A 23,657-nucleotide genomic window follows, 5' to 3' on the forward strand; every position below is an offset into this window, starting at 1 on the left:
TTTATTTGAGATGAGTCTGTCCTGTTCACTAACTTTTGCAAGTGTATTGGTCAAGCTGTGCAGACTTTAGTACGTGTTTATGATACCCAACCAAACGTATTGACATTTTATTTAGGCTTAAAAACCACCTTTAAATGCAGAGCCATTGTAGCAGCACCCCGCCCCATCCCTTTGCTTCCTGTAAACTCCAGAACCCCCAACTGCACACACACACATACCTCACATGCCCCCTCAGAGAGATGGATTGCATGTGTTCCCATCCCTCTCCTAGGCCAGCATCCAGGTGCACAACAGCTGGGTAAGCCAAGGGGAGGGTGGTGGATAAGGAGGGATGGTGGAGACAGAGGACCAGGGATGGGTGGATGGAAGTGGGGCCAGGGGGTGTAAAGGATGCTCAGGAAGGAGCTATAAATTTCCTCAGGAGCACTGCGGGTGCTTATGGCGTCTCCTTGTCTGTCCAGACAGCAGTACTAAAGTATGGTGTTGCTGTGGTGGTGAGCCCAGTTTCATCATGCACACCTGGTGTTAGTTAATTTTTTTCTCTCTGAGAATAAGCTCTGCTCTGTGCTCTCTACTGTCCCTCTTGATAGACAAGAGTAGATCTCTGTAAGTGTGAAAGAAGAAAGCATAATAGCGGTTGTAAACAGGAGAAAGAATAAAAAAGAGGAGGCAGAGATTGAGAGAAGAGCGTCGCGTGCAGAAAAAACTTCCTACTGATTCACAGCCCTCCTTCGGTGCTTTATTTAAGATCGGAAAAGATACATCACAAGCACTCAGTAGTCACATACTCTGAATGTTCAATGTGGCCACAGTCAGTCACTTTGACTTTTTGATATATGGCTCCAATGTGTGATTTGGCCCAAAGTATGCAGCTAATGTTTGCCTCTGTATGCCTCCAATGCCAGAGAGAAAGAGTTATAGGCTCGACTGACCCATTTGTAGCAGCGGGCACTTTTCAGGGAAACACACCACCATTCTTTGTATGTCAGGTCAATGAACAGGTTTATTTATTACTGTTCAGAAAGCAGGTGGAAAGATTGAATATGCTAGATTATTTCAGGAGTTAAAGAAAATACCGCTAGAGGTAGCACACAGAGAAAACAACCCATGACAGAACTTTCTTATTCATGATCTTTTCAATTGTTGATTATTTTCTAGACAATACAGATAATAGAGTTGTTCATTTATATATATTTACAGCATTCAACTTTTGACAAATGTCCTCTGGTTTGTGGTATCCCTTTAGAAAAAAAATGTATTTGAATCTCACTATGTGAATTTATATACTTTTTATGAGGGTGCAATGTTCGTGTATGTCTTTTGTATACTGTGTCAAAATGATTATATATTTATGTAAGTTTATAAACTGTAGAGCTGAAACAATAAGGTGAATAAGTGAATATTAACCAGCAACATTTTTCACTATTATCTGACTTTTGATAAATTAAACTGTTAATCAAATAATCAAGAACACAATGAAAAAAATTATGTTAATAATTGTTAGTTGCCATCGTAATCGCTTGTATGTTTTAAGTCATGTATGTTTTCTTGCACAAACAAACATCTCAGTCAAGGTTATGTTCTATCTATGGACCAATTCATTAGCGATCAAATTAAACGTGGATGATAAAAAAGGATTTCCCAACTATCCATATGTTGCAGGGTTTATACGAGGCTTCATGCAGTGTCTATAGGAGAAGTCTGTGTGGTATTTGACTGGTATGGGATGGATCCACTGAGCAGGAAACAGTGGGGTTCAACATGACGGATGGAGTGTGATGTCCCGCTGTGCGTTATGGTAAACTGCTTTTGGATGTGATTTGGCTCAGTGGGTTTAGAGTGGAACCGAATGAGAGAGAAAATACAACATTGGAGAAGTGCTGTAAAGTTACCATGAGGAATCAGCTAATGCCAGTGATTTGTGTGGTGAGACTGAAGTGTATTACCTGGTAAATGAAGGGCACATATAAAATAATCACGGAAATCACTGTAATAATCAGCTTTACAAAAAACCTTTCCATATCAATATGCACTTCTTTCATCAACACTTTCATAGAGACCACATGTAGAAGCATATCCACATAAACTTCAAATAGTATCATGTGTATGTGTGGGTGCTATACTGTATCTCAGCATGTCATCCATCATGTGGTAAAGCCGCAGTAGGAAGTATACAGCGTGTTTGGCCTCAGCTCCTCATTCAGCTCTCATTGGCCATCAATCACCTCCTCTCTACTGGCTGCCTGCATGGGAAGAGACCTCCTGTCTTCACGTCCTAGCAAGATGTTCACTTTGGCACTTAAACACCCAGACACATAAACACACACACACACACACACACACACAAACGCGCGCGCGCGCACATACATGCACAGGAGTGAAATCATATACTTGCTCACCCATGAAGTCAATGTCAAATATGGAGTTTCAGAGAAATGTTTACTTACTGTGAGGTTAGTCACTGTGAGACTGCAGCGCTACTTATTTGTGATTTGATGGTCTGCCAGTTCTTGAAGTTAAATAGCTTGTTTATCCTGTACAGTTCAATGAGAATTTGAAAATGTCAAGGGAGCGTCTTTAATCACCACAACAAGCACTGTAAAAGGGCAGCATTTTCCATTTTGAACTTATTTTTGAGCTATTTTAATAATGAAAACCATGGATTGCCATCTTATTTTGTGCAAGATGCAACTTGAGATTTTTTGTTTCCCAGTATATGGGAGATTCTCTATTATTTTGCACTTACACTGTCACATAGGATATTTTCCACTGACAATGATAGGAGAAAACTGTGTGTTTTAAATCTTTGATATGCTGTTTGTGAAACTGGGGGGAAAAGCTGTTACATGTAACAGTGTTTTTCAACAGACAAATGTGATCTGAATTCACCACAAACCTTATTTCTCCCTGTTGAACAAGCATATGTGTCTGTGACTGTGTATGCTTGAATGTGCATTTCCCTTTGTGTGAAACAACTGTGGCTGTTTCTACTAGAACAAATGCACACTGGATTACAGGATGTTGCCATGGCTGAGGGGGGGGACTGTGGTGGTGGTGGTGGTGGTTGGGGTGGAGAGTAAAGAAAAGGAAAAAAGATTACTTTTTTTTCTATTGAATCTTCCTGGTGAGTTTTCACTCTCCCCCCAGGGACGTAAGGAAGCGTTGTATATTTTTCTCTCCACTCACCTGCTGGGCAGTGTATGGAGACCATTACTTGACATTGATAGCTGCATGGGCTTTTGTCCTTGGCCTGTATGTGCCACGGCTGAATACACTCTACTGCACTGCTGAGGAGACATAAGCTTAGGGCGTTCCCTCGCTCAGCAAGCTACAGTGTTTTGTGGTGCAATTGCAAGCTTGTGTCTGATGCATGGCATCTTTCCTTCCCAAAGTGTTGGACTAACTAAGTAACTACCTTCTAATTCAACACTGATGCATGACCCTCCTCCGATCAGGAGGGAGTCAAAGTGGTTTATTGGGTCACAATCTCCTATATAAAAGTGTATTGTTATTTGCTTTCACTGAGTCATACATCATTTGAAACTTTGATATTTGCGGGGCATTTTTAACAAATGCTACTGATAACAAGAAAGCATTTCAACATCATATCCTTTACCCCTGACTTCCTCACTCTCCCTCTCCTTCTCTCTGTCTCTTTCTCAGTCTGGTTCCTTGACTCCCATCTTTTCCTCCAGCACTCCTCATCCATCTCTGCCCCCTGTCTCTTTTGCTGTTTTTTCTTCTTCCTCACTACTGTTCCCTGTGTGTGTCTGAGAGAGTGAGAGAGAGAGAGAGAGAGAGAGAGACGGATAGAGAGAGAGGCAGAGAGAGGCCTGACACATGGGCCCAGTTCCTTAATAATGTCATTCGGTGTGAACGCTATTAGCAGATTACCCTTGGCCCAGGGCAGCCTAGCCATGTGCAGGAACTAGATAACCTTGTGTTCGGTAATTTAATATCAACACTTCCCCTCTTTTCTTACCACGCTTTACAACACACAAATACCCTGCTTGTCCCCTCCGGTACTATTGCTTGAAGAGAGGGAGAGAGAGGGAGAGAGAGAGAGAGAGAGAGAGAGAGAGAGACGGATAGAGAGAGAAAGGGGGAGGGGGATTACAAGATAGTGACTTCTTGAAGATTCCCTTCCTCTGCTGAGAAGTGTGGCAAATCGTCCCTTGTCCGTGGATGTGAGAAAATACATAAACAGGCTTATAGTGAAAATTCCATCAGATTTAATGCAGTGAATTTAACTCAGCGCAACATCAAAGGAGCCGCCCATCTTTTAAAAAGCCCTGGATGGGGTAATGTCACCCCCCCCCTCCCTCTAGTTCTTCTCCCGGTGTGCTATCATAGGCCTAACATTTACCACATATCAGGCCCATATGAAAAGCGCAGAGGAAATTTCCTGTCACACAGTTTGATTTTGTAAGGGTGGGTGAGAGAGGCAGTGGCAGACTGGGAGAGAGCGAGAGGGAGAAAGAGAGAGACAACTACCACTTAAAGGAGCAGGCCGTTGTGGAATCAAATCCCACGCTCTATCCCCCACAAGCTGAATCGCAATCCTGCATTAGCCGCGATATCACACTTCGTCCTGCTGCTGCTCCTTCTCCCACCGCCTGTGAGCCAAGCGGGAGCGAGAGGCCAGGCGGCGCGGCCCTATCACTCACCGGCACTCTCTCACACCGGCATTACCACGCCTTTATCTCATCTCCTGCAGCCCGGCACGGCCGGCCGCCTCTCGGTCCTCCAGGCTACTTTACTAATAACCTATTCCTTATCAGTCACCGTGCACCTCTGCCTGTGATCAAAGAGCCAATTAATGGAGCGGGGAAAGGTGAAGCATTCAAATAATGGAGACAGCTGTTTTTCTCTGTTTGAGAAAATCCATTTTGTATTGTTATCGGCTCCAAGCAGCTCCCCCCCGACCAGCGCTTAATTCAAGTCGCTGTCTGCTTCTGCCTGGCTTGATAAGACAGAGTGAAAAAAGACAAGGGGAGAGAGAGCTGGAGATGAGGGGGGAGAAGAAAAGAGCCCTGGTCACAATGAACTTTATGTAGAAGAATGTGGCAGGAATATCACAGCAGTCCAACTCATCCCTGAGCTTTATCAACTCCAAAGTGGTTCAACACAGATAAAGATTGGGGATGGGGGGGGGGTCGTGAAAAGGCAGAGCTTCCAGAGCTGACGAGCTGCTTTATGGCTTCACTGTCATTCACTTTGAAAGGGAGCAGCTGATCCCAGCTCATTGAGGTCCAACACAATCTTGTCAGGCAAAAACCTGAGGTTAGTTAAGAGGTTAATTGTACCATTGTCAGAGCAGCATATAAATAGCTCCATCAAAGGCTCATATCTTAACAGCTTTGTTGTAATGTGTATCGCTCTCCTTCATTTTCACAGCTCCTACAGCCTTGTCAGCTATGCTTGGTGACATTTTAAGGCAGAGGGTAAGGTTTTTTGCAACCAGATGTCTAATCAGGTGTCTGAGATGCTACTTGATATAGCCCATCTCACATACTAGATTCAGTCATGATCAGGCTGGTTTGTTTCTCATGTTACGAGCAAATAGTCCTTCATATCCAGGAAACATATTAATGGAATAGTAATCACTGCTTACTAGGTCACAAACTGGCTCTAGCTGGTTCTGATTACTGTTTGTCTTCTTTCAAACAATACTGCGAGCCCCAACACTTGCCATGCACCCTCAAAATCAGTCATTTAGTTTTCCAAGCTACCAGTGCTCATTTATCAAATAATGGCGGCTGATCTCTTGAGACTAATACACATGACTTAAAACTGCTAATAAAATAGTCGACAGCCAGTCAGACGAAGGGTCAGGGGAAATTTGTAGACATCCTGACATATGTGACAGTCTTAAGCAGATTGAATAGATATGGTGCCCTATTGTCAGTGGAAAGTATTTCAATCCCTCATTTGACCAACTCTGCAAAAAGTTGACTGGTGATGTGATGTCCCTCCCGCATGATGTCAACATAAAATTTCCCCAGGATACCATCTTTATAAGACAAAAATAGAGACAAATATTTTTATGATTGCAAGTTTTTCCTTTCTTTCATTAAGTATTTACATCTGTTTGTCATGCCCAATTAAAGTGTTTCAAAGAAGACTTTATCTTTTGGATATTATATAGAATTAGTTTGTATAATGTTTTCTCTGCGGGTTTCGGTTCAAACTGTATCTGTTGCAGCACATAATGTGGGCAGTGTGTTAGAGAGCGGATGAGAGAAACAGACAGTCAGTCACAGGAAATTAAGGAGTCATGGATAGGAAAGAGAGAAGAAGTACATTTCAAGACCACAATTATTCTGTTACAGTATCCCTGATTACGGTAAAAGCTCTTCAGGAAGGTCTGGGTGTCTCAAGGATGATCTGTAGGTGTGATGGCTAAAGTAGTCACAATTTGGAATAATGAGGTTCTATCACACCATCTTTTGTGAATAATGATAATAATTCACATATTTCCCATCGACATATTCCAGATCTCTGATAAGTTCTTCAAAATAAAAGATGAAGTGCACAGTTTCCAAACTGTGTCTTTAGCTGAAGGGTGGACAAGCCAATAGAAAATTCTAAAAACACTGCAATGGTAGAAAAGTGCCCTGTAATAAAGACTGTGAGGGCCAAAGCCTGGAAACAGGAAGGACAGCCATCACGCTGGAAAAATGAAGAAGCTGTGTATGTACTCAGCAGTTTTTAGCTATACGGCCTTCATCAGCATCAACAGCTTTTCCACTTCTTATTGCCTGGATGTCCACTCTATTTCAGCAACTGCTGAATAAATTCAAACTAGAACAAGACAGTCATGTTTTAAATTGAAATTGACTACTTATTCTCATGAAACTGACTTGCACTAAGTAGCCATGAGTCCGATAAAGGACTGTGGACTGTAATGTCACACTTTTGGATCTGTTCATATTCCACCCTGTCTGAAATTTATACCCATAAAATAAATAGTAAGCAAGACATCTGGTGTGTGTGTGTGTGTGTGTGTGTGCGTGTTAGTGTGTGTGCGTGCATGCGTGCATGTGCGTGCGTGTGTGTGCGTGTTTTTGTGTGTGTGTACAGTAACTGTATGTTACATTTACTACTGGGGGGGACTGAAATTGGGAAGTTCTGAACAACAGTAAGATATGCATTGGCAGATGTCTTCTTCCTAGACCTCCATTTCACATTTTCACCTTACGGTCACACAGCTGGTATTCAACACACATCAGAAAACATAGCTATGTCTGTGTGATCTACAAATGCAGTGTTTTATTTGCAACCTATACTGCGGTCTTTTTCTTTTTGGAGCAACGACTTCTTCGACGACTGCCCTTCACCACTTCCAACTAGCTTTTTGCCCCACCATTGAAGGCTCTGGCTCTAAAAATTAATCAGCCTACAACTTGGCATTTTCAGCATGGTGTATGATGTCTAATCTGACCTTGCACTTTCTGAGTATATATCTAGCCATAAGGACGTTCAGGATACTCCAGCGATTTAGTGTTGCACTTCCATAAAGTTGGGAGACTCACGAGAGACAGATTAAATAAAAGGTGGTCAAAGTCAAAGCAGCAGAGGTCAAGATATCTTGACTTTAATGTCTAGTATGGGATCTTACACATCCCTTAATACAACTCAGTAGCATCCCCCTGCCCACCTAAATGCCTACTTCTTTCAAACTCCACACCTCCGGTTTGTAATGCAGGATTTCTGTAAAAAATGTAAGTCTCACTGTAAGTCCAAGCTAAGATAACCCTGAACTAGGGCAGTAAAATTAATGGAGTGCTACTTTAATTTTGGATATGCTGTTGTTTATATGGATAGTGCTGCTTATCTTTGATACTGCAGCTATAATGAAATAACAAGAGTCTCAAATCTCCGAGGCAGGTATTAACATATTTATTACACCGTAAAGAGAACAACAATACCAGAATTATACTGCAAAGTTTCACAGACTGACAGACCATAGTTTACAGCCCAAAAAAGATTTTAAAAAAAGAAAGTAAAAGAAATAAAATCAACAAGAAACCACAGTTCTGACATAGTAGACTGGAAAGTTCTCTAGAGGACACTGACCCTAAGCGATGGAAAGACCGCTCATTGTCAGCCTACCACTAACCTGTGGTTTTCATGTCTCAATTAAGTATTGCACAACAACTTCAAATCATTTGAGCTCTTTTTTTCACAATAAATTTTCTCAAGAGAACGCAAAAAAAAAACAAACCCTCCCACCCCTGAAGTTCAACTCACTCCCCAAGATTAATGCTACGGCCTCTACTGTTAACTGTTGGCCCCACACATCCTCCCGATGTTTCTTGTTAAGTAGGAAATTTAAATAACATTTCCCCTTATTGTGAAAAACAGGCATGCCTAAATTCATAGCCTTAGTCTTTTTATCTGTTTATTCTTTTTTACAAGCTTTTCCTTTTGTATACCCCCCCCCCCCCTTTGAATTTACCCACGCTGACAAGTCGACAAGCACTTTAGCATGTCTTCACAACAGAGAAGAGAAAAGGAGAAAAAGTTGGAGGGGAAACGGGAGAAAAAAGAGCGAGAGAGAAACAACATTTCTTATCTGTGACCTTAGCTTGTGTCATCGAAATAGGAATTGACAACACTTTTCTTTAAAATTAGCACAATTTTTTTTTAAAGTCTGTTCAAACAGTTCAAACTCTTTATGTACTCTAGAAACGCCACAGGCATAAAGGAACATAACAAAAGGTTTTTTTTTCCACTTTTTTTCTCATTTCTATTCATTTACGCTTCATTTATTTATGAGGTCTGCATTGTTACCAAGTAGTGATATGGTTTTGCAGCTGTATGAGCTTCAACTTTGGGTTTTTTATTTTCCTGTTCTCTTGTGCCCATTTGGTTTCGACTAGACCAGTATCAGCGTCGCGACTGATGCTCTTATCGTGCTGTAAGAGGTAGAGTGAGACTTGTTTGCCACCGAGGAATTTGTAGCAAAACACACATAGAGGAGGGAAGAAAGAAAAAAATAGAGCTTCTCAAAGAATCATTGAGCGATAATGTTTGTCTTACTTTTTTTTTCTTTTTTTTTTAACCCAGGTTTTGCCCTGATAATGATGAACACACACATTATTTGTTGGATACTTTCAAATACACTAGTGTTAAAACAGCTTGGCTGTTTCTTCACAGCTTCTGAGGAGTCGCAAGTAGGGTGTCAGACACCTTTTTGGATTGTTTAACCCTTTAGAGTCAAGAATGTAGGTGTGTATTTTATTTAGACAAGAAGGGAGAGATGAGGAAGTACAGAGGGAGAAAACTGCCCAGAACCTTTGTGGGCCTCCACTTGTTCCTTGAGGTCTGAATTTGTAACGCGCTTCTGTGTAGCACCAAGGAGTTTGGGGTGAAGAGCCTTTGTGTGCGTCAGGGTAAGTGCTCTCTTACTGCGAATGAGAGGTTTGTTTGATTTATGTTGAAGGTTTACAACAAAGCTGTGACTGATTATCTATCCCAAAAAAATGACATACTCTGATAATAAAAATATAATGAATATAAAACAGCTGTCAATGGCATTGGTGTGAAAGCCCAGTCTCAGATTCACCTCTTTAAGAATAAAGAACTTAACTGCTTAAAGCTGAAATGGGCACTTAATCTGACATTTGTGTAATGAGAAAATGCACAAACAAGATTGAAAAATATCCCAAGAATTTCTTCAAAAATGGTCACAGAAGTTATCAGTGTTCATGTCACATTAGTTATTATTGCTCCAGTTGAATGTTCATTATGTTTAATTCACACCTTCTCATTTCACAATGCAAGTTGAGTGCTATCGGTTTCCAGAAGGGATTAAAATAAATGACTTTATGAAACTGAAGTTGGTTTTGTTCCGTGTAAGTGTGAACAAAATCTACAGAAATAAATAACCAAATGTTTCTACGAACAAACCTCTTTTGAAAATTGTTTAAATCAGGATTTTGGTCCTTGGTGTCAGTCTTTGGCTGTTTTTGGTGTTTTTTTTGTTTATCTCTTGTGTTAATACTGTGTGTTACCTGGTGCTTTGCAGTGTTAAAGCTGTCAATCGGAGTCTACACCTCTGCATTTGGAAAGTTAGTTTGTTAGAATATTTTTTTTTGTATTTTTTACTTTTTTTCTTGGTTGTTTTTCAGTTTTTCTAAAAAATAACAACTATTTAACAAACGTTCAGTAATGTGCATGCACTGTCCGTAACTATGCAAAAAAAACCCAAAAACATTATGGCTGCTTTTGTTAGCATGTTAAGGATGAAAAAAAAAGTGGGTTTGGTGATTTTACATTTTTCCACCCCCAGCCCCCACCCCCGCAACCCCAAATATGTAAAAACAGATTATGCTATCACTACATACAAAATGGTTGATGAATTATGGCTCTATACCGACAACACAAGTATGTTGAAAAGAAGCATGCCGAAATAACCTCTGTGACAGTGCAAATACATTTATGTATGTCCCTTGTACAAAACATTTAGGTTAGCATTCCGCGCAACATGCTAGTTCTCAGAAAAGATCTGGGTCGGACTCAAGTAGCAGCTCTGAGATATAGCTTGTGTCTTTTCTTGAGGAAAAAGGGAAGTAAAACTTATAGTAACTACCAGGGATCTACCACTTACACACAGAATAGAAAAGCAGCTTGGAAAAAGTATAACACTTTTTTTTTTTTATCTCTTTTTGCACCAGCTAGAGAGAGAGAGAGTTATGAAGGACTTAGAGTTGTGACTTGGTTGAAGTACTATGCATTGTCACAATCGTCCAACACATATACAATAAATAACCATTGATGACACCACAGGACAGAAGTCTTAAACACCATGACATCTATAGAAAAAGAACATGAAGAAAGATGAAAATGTTTTTCAGAGCTGAGAAAGGAGGGGAGCGTCTGGGGTGAGTCTCCACACTGTAGGTTTTCAGTTCTGTGTGGCCCAGCGGCTGCTGTCCGGGTGATTTGACAGTCTCACCAGTGGGATGATGACTTCACTTCCTGTTTGAGAGCTTCTCTGATCCACCAAGCATGCACGTGTGAATTGTAGTCAGTACATCCTCCACATGTGCAGTTGGCAAAGTTTTGTATCTTGTCCAAGAATTCTTCCTTTTACATCCTTCAGGGAGACGGATTTGTATTTCCCAGCCCACTGACCTGGATATTATTACAAGTGAGAGGGAAATAACATTGGTTGAACAGCTGGCTCTGCTTGCAATCTGCTTCACATCTGCCCATTTCATGGCGGTCTGTGGACCAGAGATTGAGTCCATCCCTCTCCCCTCTCCATGCAGCAAATTTGTTTGTCTTTCAGAGTATTTAAATCTAATTTCTTTCCTTACAAAGAATGTTGATGACATTCTGCTAGTTAGTTATGTTCCCTTGGTATACTGTTTGGTAAAATGTCTTCTTGAGGTTGACTTGTCTCATGTCCCAGGTACAGGAAGGAAATAAGCGCTAATTCAAGGATGGAAAATAAAAATAAAAACATTTAAAAAAAGGGGAGGTCAGATATACTTGTCTTGAGTTCACGGCTATCTCTGCTCAGTCTCAGTCTCATATTTACAGGAGAAAATAAGATAAGCTACAATGACAGCAACATTAACAACAACAAGCACAACGACAAACAGACAACAAGAGTAGCAAGTGTAACGATAAAAGGATGTCAATATTTAAATTCATTCATTCAAAACAAAGAATATCTTTGTGTTTCTTTAAAGTCATGGCAAGTCAATATGACCTGATTATGGACCCCCTCCTCCTTCTATGACTACGCTGCAAGATAGACAGAAGCATTGCCATCTCTTTCTGTTAGCCATGTTAGCTTAGCATCTTTGCAAGGCAATGTAGACAGTCATGCTGTTTGTAGGGTTGAGGGCTGGCTGTTAGGCCCTGGAGGCCTTTTGCCTCCATCCTCTGTGTGAGTCTCTTAGCGCGGTGTGCCATCCAGGGCAGAGGAGGACGGGGTGCTGGGGGTGGATGAGCGAGTGGTAGCAGCAGGTGGGGTGGCAGCCGGACTCCCAGTCCCGCTGCTTGGGGTGCAGGCTGATGAGCTGATGGGAGCAGGGGTCTCTGACCCGGGGACGCCTCCCTGCTGTTGGCTGGCCTGCTGCTGCTGGGCCTGGAGGGTCTGACCGCAGACATGGTGGTGCTTCTCCCAGTCCTTATGCTGGCAGAAGGAGCCGCAGTAGCGCGCCGTGTTGCAGCCGCTGCATGTCTCACTGGCCTTGCGGCCACAGTTCCAGCAGCTCTGACAGACAGATAGAGACAAAGTTAACTAACACAAAAAATTATTTAGCAATAGGATTCACAATCAGACAGATCATTGGCTAGTTCCGCTGATGAACTGATAATCGATAAAACTCTAATTAGGAGCCCTTGTTTTTGTTATTTTATGCATCTGTTCACACAAAAATATAATCATCTGTTTGATGAAAGCCAGCATACAGCCTTATTAAACAAAGAAGTAGCAGACACGACAACAAGATGAGCAACAGATATCAGTGCACCAGTAATAAAACAAACCTCTGCTTTTACAACACTTGAGCTTAAAACAAACCACAGACAGATCAAAAATCCATATCTTATTACACTTAGGGCCCCCATCTATATCTTAGGTTACAAACAGCTTCTGAAAGTTCTCCTCTGGGGCACTTCTCTCTCATAAACATCACTCCTGCAATTGATGGCAGATGTGAGCCATATTTCCCTTTCACTTAACTGATTAAACGGCAAGGTCTCCAATGGTGATTAGCAAATGAAAGCGCCTTCCCTTTTCTGCTCTCAGCTGAATTGGTAACACCTTTCTAAACATGCTAGCTACTCTGTTGGGGAAAAAAAAGAGAACGGAGGAAAGCGAGGGGATTGGCTTTGTTTTGCTTTATTTTGCTAACCTCTAGGTGCAGGGACACTTTTAAAGCTGCAAATAATCAGCAACCTTTTACTAATACGATGATAAGATGAACAGGAAGGTCTTTATAAGAGAAGATGTGTAATTTTTGAGTCACTAGAACAGCTGGCAACAAAAGTACATTGAGAGTGACAACAATACCACAACTGCCAATCAAGAGGACGGCAGAGACAGTTGTCGTGATGTGTTCGCAAGATTGAGGGCACACCTTTTGATGTTTGGAAGTGTCTGTGTATGTGTATGTTCCTACCTCGCTGGAGTCCTCCTGCTGGTTGATTATGGAGAGTGCGTCCTCGGCTGCCTGCCGCTTGGCCTCGGCTACCGTGCGCTCCATCTTGGCCCGCTCGCTGCTGATCATCTCGTGAGCCTTGCGCTCGGCCTCTGACACGGCCTTCTGCAGCTCTGACATGGCCTGCCGCTTTACCTCATTCACCGCCTCTTCTGGAAAGAGTGTGGAGACAGAGGAAGTCAAGCCTCCCGTACCTGCAATGTAGTTCGCATTATATCATCCTGCCGTTGGGACTTCATTTTCAATTGGTAGACTGCAAAATTTAAAAGAGTCATTTATGTTTTTACTTTTGTCTAGGACACCACAGTCACTATTTCTGGATAGAAACATCTCTCACACAAACAAAAGGAAATAAAAAAATTGATTCCATTATGATTTGATGATCATTTATATAGAGTGGTGCTTCACTTTAGTTTTTAAATGAGAATAAGCAGATAAAGTTAGATAAAGTTAGATTTTTTGAAACCAATTCCAAATTACAGAGTCATTTTGAAAATATGTGTCATTATAAAAACAGTAACATTTTTCTGAAAGTTTCATTCAACAGCAGTAGTGCCTTCCAAAAGATTAATGGTGAAAAGCTGTTTCATCTGCTAAAAAAAACAACGCTTTCGCTCATTTTTATGTGAGGAAAAAATCTGAGAGAAGACATACTTTGTAGTTCTGGAGATGATGAAAATTATTTTCTCATGGCAAGGAGAACTACTTTAGCTGTTTTAGTTTATAGCTTTTATTAATTCCAAGATCAGTTTTAAGCATAGAGTAGCTTCTGCATAGAATACACCAAATTTAACCAAGCATCAAGACTAAATGTTTTAAATATATATAACACACAAGTCATGAGTTGCTTTCATTAAATTATTCAGGCGCTCAGGAATGAATATTTGTCAACCATCATCACTTTTGCATACCCGCATCTAATTAATAAATTCTCATGACAGTCACTGTGACACGTTCAATCATTTAGATCCTCTAATGGGTCAAGGTGTGGTGTTTTAATTGAAAAAAGCTGAAATTATCTTATTTGAAGATAAGCAAACAAAATATATGTATTATTTTTTCTTTTAATTTGAAGAATATCCTCGAGACAACAGCATGAGCCAATTAATCCCAGGTAATCACTCAGAAAATGTGCTTATGAGCCGGAGCAATGTGTTATTTTATACTTGTTTTGTGGAATGAATAACCTTGCCGCACGGGTGTTAAGCGGTGGAATTCTAACCGAACGTCAAAGCAAAAGGAGGGCTTTTTGTTTGCTCCCATCAAGCCTGTAACTTGACTAATTGTGTATGCAAATCAGGCAATTTATATTTAAATTATGCATTTCCATTGTGATCCCAGAGGCCCATGCGGTGAGGGGAAGTGGGAAACTGGTAGGACACCGTGCAAGGTGCTTGAATATTTATCACCAACTGTAAACATTTTGCCCATTTCAAACAGATGTATTCACCGCCACACTCCATTGTGTTAAAAATCCTTTTTTCGCAATTCTCCCTGGGTCACATTTAAATCAGTTTCTCCTCAGCCAGAATATAAGTGACTGAAGTGAAAAGGATAGCAGAAGTAATGAGAAGGATGCAGAGAGAATGAAAAATAGCAGTCAACATTTATCCTACAGACAAAAGATAAATGCAGCTTTACGTCTGACAAATATGCTTCATTTTACTTAATTTCCTTTGTACAAATTAGACTTGTATTACAAATGTAAAATCTGTTTTAATACCTGACAGAATGTGTGCTCTCATAAAGACACAGACATTTTCTCTTTATTATGACTGAGCCAAATTTTTAAACCAGGGTGGTTTGTCTTTAACCTACTGTGCTGCCTGAAGTCATGGAAATTGCCATGGTGCCTTGTGATATATGCCTTTTGCATGGAATTGTGATTACACACCAAATGTCTTAGATGGAAGATCGATCAAAGCTGGCGAGGGGAGGAGATTACTGGAGAGCAGGCAGAGTCCCGATGGTGATACTCAATTCAATTTAAATGCATATTACTTGTTCTGAGTATCTCACACATCATGCTTGGTCAAGCAAGGGGACAATTTCTTTTCTCCAAGGGGTTTAAAAAGCAGATATACTGTATCACTGACGGTGAATACAAAGTGGATTTCCTCAAGCATCGAACCCTCGGCGGAGAATTCTTTCAGTTTTTCAGGACAGTGATAATGGCGATTGCATTTGCACTCATCAGTTTAAAGAATGCTGTTTGTGAACACTAAAAAATTAATGGCAACTAATGAAAGCTATTAAAGTAAATTTCGATACTTGACACTAGCTGCAATGTCTATCACTAAGGGGATTACAAAAATGCCAAAAGCAAAAAGATACCTCATCTTTCTACTGTACTTGTAACAGCAGAACCACTGGACCAGCTGTAATAGCTACTTATGTCCGTTATTTGAGTGTTGCAATTAAATCCTTGTACAACCTGACATCATATTTGGAGTGTACCAAGCGTGGTGGTGACACCCTTATTTTTTTAACTTCCTACTGTGTCAAATATAAATGTTTCTAATAGCAGCCTGACACACTAATTCAGTTCTACAATGGAAGGAGGCTGCAGACAGCAGACTATACTGGGGATGAGACGGGAGAATGGGGTTTAAAGGAGGGCCTCTCAACCACTTCCAGCCCTCAGTCATCTGGGTGAAAAAGATGGCCTTGATTGCTACGAAGCAAAATGTCTTAAAATCTGCAGAGAGATAATGAGAAAGAGGGAGAGTGTGTGTGTGTGTGTGTGTGTGTGTGTGAGATGATGATGATGGCTGGCATAAAGGTGCAGCTCACCAGCTTTCTTCCAGATCTCTTCGGGGACGTAGCCAGACACGGGCCGATGCAGCAGCTCCCTGTGAATTTCTGGGAAGATACAAACACACAGCCACGGTGACCAAAGATCAGCCTATATTTTGCATGACATAATACGAAAGACTGTGGAACGCAACAGCATGTTGTAGTCTGTTGACTACTCCGATATTTCCGACAAAAGGTTTAATGGAGCTAAACCTAAAAAGCTAAACATCAATTTTTTTTGGCTGATGCAATAAACTAGTGAGATATAGGTTTTCAGGGGATGGGAACATGTTAAGCTGTGTAATATGTAAGGCTGACTGTCATCGGTATAGGCGAGCTTAAGAGTAGGGGACTTGAATTGAACCTTGGGGGACTCCAGATTCAGTAGCAGCCTCTCTAGACATAAAACTGTTGGAGAAAATTAAAAAATACCATCCTTTTCATGTAGAATGCTAGCCAGCTAAGTGAGAATGGAAGATTTTAGATCAGCTTATAATAAATAATTATAGGGCTGTCAAGGCTGTGGTTTGACAACTGCATATTTAAGAAACTAGGAAAAATGACAGATTGAATGGAAGTGTTTATAGTACTGTGTACAGGGAATTGGAGCAGGTGGAATGAAAATTTCAAACAATTAAATGCTACTGATGTCTTATTTAAAATATAAACCCATAAAGACTAAAGTCGTTGGAGATATCAGAGCAGAACTTAAATTGACCTCTACATGAAAAAAGTCCTTTGCATTGAATAATTCACCAAATTTTACCAACTGGTTATTTGGTGTGTGTTGGAATCACCATGAGTCTGACTGTGAATCTTAATGGAACAGCCTTGTAAACTTACAGATACCCATTTTATGTTCATTAATAACTCTAATACACGTATGTGTGGTCCCCTACCTGATGTTGCATTTTCCTGTGCTGTGGGGCTCTGCTGCCTTGACTGCCCACTAGTGGTGCCCTTCTTCAGCTCTTCAGCATCGCTGTATCGGCGGATCCAGTAGTTGAGCTCCTCGCGGTCAGCCTCCTGGCACCGCCGCAGTACCGTTAGCGAGCGCCTTGTTTTCTCCACCATGTCCATGATACAGTTCAGCAGCTGGGAGTGACAGAGAGCAGACATGGCGCTGAGTTTACACATAGACGTGGATGATTGATTGAAATTCAGTAAGGATGTGGTGGGGTTCTAAATTAAAGCCGACATCTGTCATGTTATTTTTGTTAGTGCATCACTATTCTATTCATCTGTATTGTGTGGTGTGGTTGTGGTTGTGAGTGTGGTTGTGAAAAAATAGCTGAATATTTTGGAGACACTCTCACTGTTGAAATGTTGATCAGGTTATTCACACCTTACACTTACTTCATCAGTTCAGTCATTAATTTATTGGTGTTCTTATTATGCGATTGGCTGATAAATTTTCACTGCATACCAGCAACAGTGAGGGGAAACAGCATCACACATGTAACATTAGATGTTCTATCATATTTCATGTATTTTAAACATATGGAAAATTACACATTGCATCTTTAAAGGGACTGGATTAACCCCGCTGAGGGTGAACACGCAACCAACAATTTATCAGTATTTTCATTGCAGGCAAACATATTTACATGAAGGCATGCACATGCGCGTCTCCACTCTAGATAAAAAATCGTGACTATTAGTTTTGATATGCATGCAGTGTCAAACCTTTGTTTTGACTGATCTATTTGATCATTTTTTAAAAACAGTCCAAAAAACATGTAAAGGTCTTTTTATTTTGTAAATAGCAGTTAACACACATTTTACAATGTAACAGAGATTTATAGTAAAATGTCATACTGGGTATGGCCATTTAATAATTTCAAAATAACTGAAATGAAGACTTAGATAATCTCTGTGTCTTACAGAGACAGAACTGTAGGGTATAGTAATAAAAAATGTTATTACTTTTCTTACATGGTCAAGGTGCTTCCACTCCTCAGCCCACTCTCTGTCTGTCAGCCTGTGGTCAATCACCTCCTCCTGCCTGGTCCCAGCATGCATACCTGTAAGAAAGAAAAAAAGACAGACAGACAGACAGATAGAAAGATAAACAAAGGGGAAGTCAGTATGATACAAAGGATCTATATAACTTTCATCAGCCACTTGCTTGCTCTCCCTTTCATCTATCCTTCTTTTGGTCCCTGGTTGGCACTCTCTCTCCTTCAATTTCTTTCTCTCCCTCCCTACCTTCCCCTTTTCTTTGCCGTCTCCATATCTCTTTCCCACCCTTAGGGCAGTACTCAAATGACTGAGATCCTAGTCCAATAAACATCCATCACAAGGCGAGACATGGTAAATGTCTCCTATTTTTAGAACATAGCCGAAGTTGTCATTATAGCTTCATCAAGGCTTCGTATACACAGAAAAAGTTCTCTAATACGACGACACTGTGACTAAATGTGCTTCTGTGTCGCGCTCGTACATCTCGCGGTGCATTACTTCAGTCGGCCATCAGGTTTCAGTGGGCTCAGTTTTGATGTGTGCTTTGTGAGGCCTTGCAGTCGGAGAGACTCAGTCCACATGCTGTACCAGCAAGCATCCACCAGGCTGAAGTGGACACTGACTGATTATCATTAATATGAAAATTACTGATCTTGGTATATAAAGAAGTGAGAAGGTTGAGCATGATGTCAAAATTATGTAACTTTTGTAACTGTTTACTTTTGTATCTATAATCCCCTTTATATTTTTCTTGGTAAAACTACTGAGTAAAAGCTTTGACACTATTCCATATAGTGGGGTTTGTTTTTGTCTCACAATCCAAATATACTTACACACACACACACACGCACGCGCACACACACACGCACGCACGCACGCACGCACGCACGCACACACAAGCACACACGTACACACATGTTCTCACCAATGGACCTGGCTCTCTCCCGGATCTCCCGATGATTGGAGGCGGGGTGTCTGTAGGTGTCTCGGTAGTGATGGGCGATGGCCATGTCGTCCAGCCTGTAGTGCTGCGGAGGGAGCGGGCCTGGGTGGGGCAGGCCATTGGGTTGGTAGGAGAGCCCATTGGATGGGCTGAAGCGCTGGGCGGGGCTTATGGTGCATGGCCGTTTGCTGGGGTGAACATCTGGGTGCAGGGCACCATCTCGCTCAAAGCCATTCTCTTTGGTTCTGGGTGGAGACAGAGAAAGACGATTTTTGAGTTTGTTTCATTATCACTGCATCTAGCACTGTATATTGATACGCTTTTTCTCCCAGTGGGGTGCAATAATTTAATTTGCTTCTAATAGGATAGAATTTTGCAAGAATCCTGAAACAACCAACACTGTATTAAATAAATGCAGAATTATTTCACGATACTGGCAAAATGCTTCACTTGTTCCGAGTAAACTAAGATTTGAATATGAGACCAAATATGGCTGAATTGTTTGCTGTTGTTTCCAGATTTTAACACATTCTTGTTACACTGACGGCCTGGCAAATAACAAAAGACCTCTCATGGATCAGGAGAAAAGAAAAAGGAAATAAAAAGAGGGGAGTGGAGAGGACCCAGGCACAGTGTGTTGTTTATATCACACCTATTTCGTAAAAATGACTGATTCAAAATGTGTTTGTTAGTTATTACATACAAGAGCCAAACTTGATACATATCATTACAACAACTGTTCCTGCCCTTTGTGCTGTGGTAAAGATTTGAATTCAACTTCTTTCCAGACCAAGAAACTTCCATAAAAGAATGTTTTTCCTGGAATAATCCTGGAATTCTTTCATTGAATACCTGTCCATTCCTACACACACACACATACACAACTAAAGCTTGAATGTGTGTGCTCGCACAAATTAACAGGCACACACATATATACATACTCACACAAGTAGCTTCCAGGGGATCAGGTGGATTTTTGTCAGCCTGCTTCCGAAGATTAATGTGGCCAGGTGTGTCTGTGTGTGTGCAATGCTTGCACATATGTGCCTGTATGTCTGTGTGTGTGTGTTCTTAGCTTTGTCAGTTCACAGTTAAATCTTGCCAACCTCCCCCGACTATCTGCAGTTTCCTCCAGTTTCCTCTCTCTCTCTCTCTCTCTCTTTTCTTCCTCCCCATCTCTCTCTCCGATGAACAGATTGAACTTCTTAATGAGCTGTTTTTATGGGCTCCTAATGCTCATCCACAGCTCTCCATATGCTCTTTCCCTCCATCCGTCCGTCTCTCCTTACCTCCCTTGACTCATCCATCCATTCTTCTCCCCCTACCAACCACACTCTTATCTCCCCAGCCTTCCTGCTCGAATAATGTTTATATCTACAGGCACTGGGGTACATGCATGCAAACACATTCACAGTCACCTATACAATGCAATCATGTGTGCGCACATAATTAAGTTTCTGTAGATAAATACATGCCCAATTTACATGAACATGCCAACAAACCTGACATTTTATTACGGTTATTTGTTTATGAAAGACACAAGCTTCAGTCTGGACCCCTGCTCTATCATGACTAACACGCACGCACACATACACACACATATGTCAAGATTTCAGCAACTGGGTTCGCATTGTCTCTTTGGTAATGAGATTAAACGGCATCTCATAATGAGCAACATTCATATACAACTTCTAGAGTTGATCAAATAGTGAATGAGCATTTTTTTTTTTTTTTTTTACCTCATCTGTAGAAAGACTCCTGCCTTTATTTTCGACTGGCTGTTACAAGAGACAGGGCTTTTATTTCTGAATTCCTGTGTTTAATAAGTAGATTTTATCATGTTTTTGTAAAAATAACTTTCTGTTTTTTGGTCTGCTCCCCTTTTCTGTTATACAAATTCAACATTTACCCTATTTCACATTAAAAACCTTTCAGTTTTTCAGAGGTCATGATTCCTTCACTTGCCTGGAAGAGTTTTATTATGAAACATCTTCAATATGTGGCAACTTACATTAACAAAAGCAAGTGAAACGGATAAGAATTAATCAATTAGTGAGTGAGAACAGTATTTCTGCTAAAAAGAAAACTCAGAGCAATGGAGTGTTGAGTATTGTATAATTAGATTGTATGCCATTGATGAAATAATGCTGTTAAAATATGCTGAATTATATTGAATTTACCATGCATACCATTACAAGACACGTACCCCAAGCTATTATTTAAATATCAGCTTTTGTTAGAAAATTTATGGAATACACTATATCTATGCATTTTCTTCACATATGCATATTGTACTGCGATACCACTGGTCTGGCTTCGCAGACCATGGTATTAATCAGGATGCTTTGATAGTGCATTGTTGTCTGTAATTAAGGATTCCCATTCAAATTCCAATATTCCAACAAGAGGACTCCAATAACCGGGAATGCAGAGCAGAGGTAAGCATAAAGCAGAGGTGCTTAGCCAGCCGTATTGGTGCTGGAGCCTCATCTGTATGTGTTATCAGCCCATCTCCCTAGGTACACACATGCATACACATACACACACTCACATGTACAGAGGTGCACACGCACGAACCATCCTTACGCTTTCACACTGGATAGAGAATCATGCACACACACACACACATTCAGACAAATAGACCACATTTTCTCACTGAATACAGATGCCTACTTACTTTCTCTCTTTCTCTCTCTCTTTCTCTCCATATATTCTCTTTCACATTTACACGCACATCTTTTCCCCTAAGCTCACTCCCCTATGCACCACACGGCCTGCAAATATGCAGGTATTACAGAAAAAGTCTGCTTATCCGACTGTCAGGGGAAAAGAGAGGTGAAAATTATTAATATCGCATTCAGCATTTTTGTCCCTCAAAAAATATAAAAAAGTACATTTTCCTCTCCCCTGTCTGCATTCAAAATTTGAGACCCCCTGGAATTACTCTCTATTTCAAAAGACCATGCATGCATTGTACTCGTAGCACAGGCACAAACTCACAACAAAGCGCAAACACAAAAATGCTCACAAACTTCTTTCTAAGAAGTTAACAATGCTCAATAATGTTTAAAGAGAGTGCATTTGTATGGGCATGGGCATATCTAATAGAATTTATTAAAGGTTTGTTAGTTTCAGTTATTATTCTGATTAGTAAAATCCCTTTGTAAAGCCTTTTTCGGAGAAAATGCATACAAATCTGGATGTAGATTCTAAAGTTATGTTTAAGTAATATTGCAAATTTCCAACACATAATGTTTCGTTTATTCAGCCGGGAATGAGCCACAGTTTTAAACATGCACAAATGTTCAACATTGGTCTGGAAAGCTTTTGTGCTCGTTTTCATTTCTGCTGCTTCGGGGGGAGACTACTGGAGAGAGGACTATGGGTTTTTACACTGCTGTGGGATCCTGGAAGGCACGTCTCACTGCTTGTCCATTAGAGCAGGGAACATTGAGTCATTACGGAAGTCCGTGACAACAAATGATTGTAATGATTTGGTTGGGGGCTTACTTCAAGCATGGAAGCAAATGATAACTTAGGTGTCAGAAACATACACACCGGAAATATTCATACACACTGCACACTTTTCATTAAGACACAGCTATCCTCCTTCGTTTTTCTGTCCTCGGGATGGTTGTGTGTCTGGCTGCATCCAGGTCTACATTTCCTATCTCTTTGTCTCCTCAGTTCTGGCACATTAAGAGCGGGAGCTGGGAGCAGAGATGTCCAACGGAGCACGTCATGAGGCCCAGTGGAGCACTGACAGAAACCTCCCATACATACATTAACAGATCACACTGTTTCCTTGTATTGGCTCAGCTTGTGTCTGTGGAGTAATGTATGGGCTCATGGGGATGCAGGCAGACTCAAAGGAATTCATGCATGGGATCAAATAATAGAAGAATAAAAATTCACTCAGTAGAGTAAGATTCACTCAGTACTGAAATCCTATTTCCAAAGTGGGTTTAACTTTCTGAGTCACCCACCTGTCTGGTGTCCTTCTCTTGCCGTTCTCGTTTACATCCAGCAGGAGTTCAGAGGAGTCTACTGGGGAGGTGGTACTGGTGTCCAGGAGCAGCTGCTCGTGCTGGGCCAGGTACTGAGCTGGGTTCTGCTTGGCCAGCCTGGCACAGTGCAGCAGCTCCCTCTGAAGAAGCGGCAGGTTGGCCTAGACAGAAACAGCACTGAATTATTAGAGGCAAACTGTTTGAAACACTCCTCTTTCTAAGAAATTCTCTGTTTCCTTTTCAGCTAAATTGGGAAACAACGACAATAATCCGTCAGATTCTGAGCTGAGCTGTGTATACTAAAATGTTTTTAACATTCAGACCTTGTAGTGAAAACAAAATAATGCAAAAAAAATGTTTTATTATAAAATTCTAAAAATAATAAAATGCAAATGCATTGTGTTTATGTTGCTGTAGAGCTAATTAAAGTCAACTTAGGCTCTTAAAAGAGGAAATATGCACTTGAAATATAGAAGTGGTACTCATCATCAAAATATTATAGATTATTGATTGATAATTGATTATTGAATGTTTTATGTCATAAGACAGATTAATTCAATAAAACTGTTGCATCTCAGAATGTAAAGCTCTACAAAATAGAATCGGCACACAGAGCTTGTTCCCAAGAAATATATCCGATAACACATAAAACCTTACTATCCCTCAGAGAGAACAGAAAGTCCAAAACTCACATAAAAATACGCTGCTATAATAATATAAAAATAATAAGTTTTTCTACAGTCTTTTCATTCCAAAAAAACCAAT

The 23,657-nt window shown here is 40.7% G+C and overlaps 1 protein-coding gene across 4 annotated transcripts in view; it reads right to left on the bottom strand.

Moving 5' to 3' along the window:
* Positions 1-10,456: 10,456 nt before the first annotated feature.
* runx1t1 (RUNX1 partner transcriptional co-repressor 1) overlaps positions 10,457-23,657 on the bottom strand; it is a 58,208-nt gene continuing 45,007 nt past the window's right edge. The window contains exons 5-11 of one of the 4 annotated variants that reach the window (XM_040122531.1): positions 22,872-23,053; positions 18,868-19,130; positions 17,916-18,004; positions 16,880-17,075; positions 15,978-16,046; positions 13,146-13,336; positions 10,457-12,235 (exon numbers count right to left, since the gene is read on the bottom strand). In XM_040122531.1, coding sequence (XP_039978465.1) covers positions 11,915-12,235; positions 13,146-13,336; positions 15,978-16,046; positions 16,880-17,075; positions 17,916-18,004; positions 18,868-19,130; positions 22,872-23,053 — 1,311 coding nt within the window. In that variant the 3' untranslated portion in view covers positions 10,457-11,914. Of the gene's footprint in view, positions 12,236-13,145; positions 13,379-15,977; positions 16,047-16,879; positions 17,076-17,906; positions 18,005-18,867; positions 19,131-22,871; positions 23,054-23,657 lie in introns of all 4 variants that reach the window. The other 3 variants (XM_040122529.1, XM_040122530.1, XM_040122528.1) reach the window with 3 other exon arrangements.

Source organism: Xiphias gladius, chromosome 24 (assembly GCF_016859285.1).
Source record: "Xiphias gladius isolate SHS-SW01 ecotype Sanya breed wild chromosome 24, ASM1685928v1, whole genome shotgun sequence".
Lineage (NCBI taxonomy): Eukaryota > Metazoa > Chordata > Actinopteri > Istiophoriformes > Xiphiidae > Xiphias > Xiphias gladius.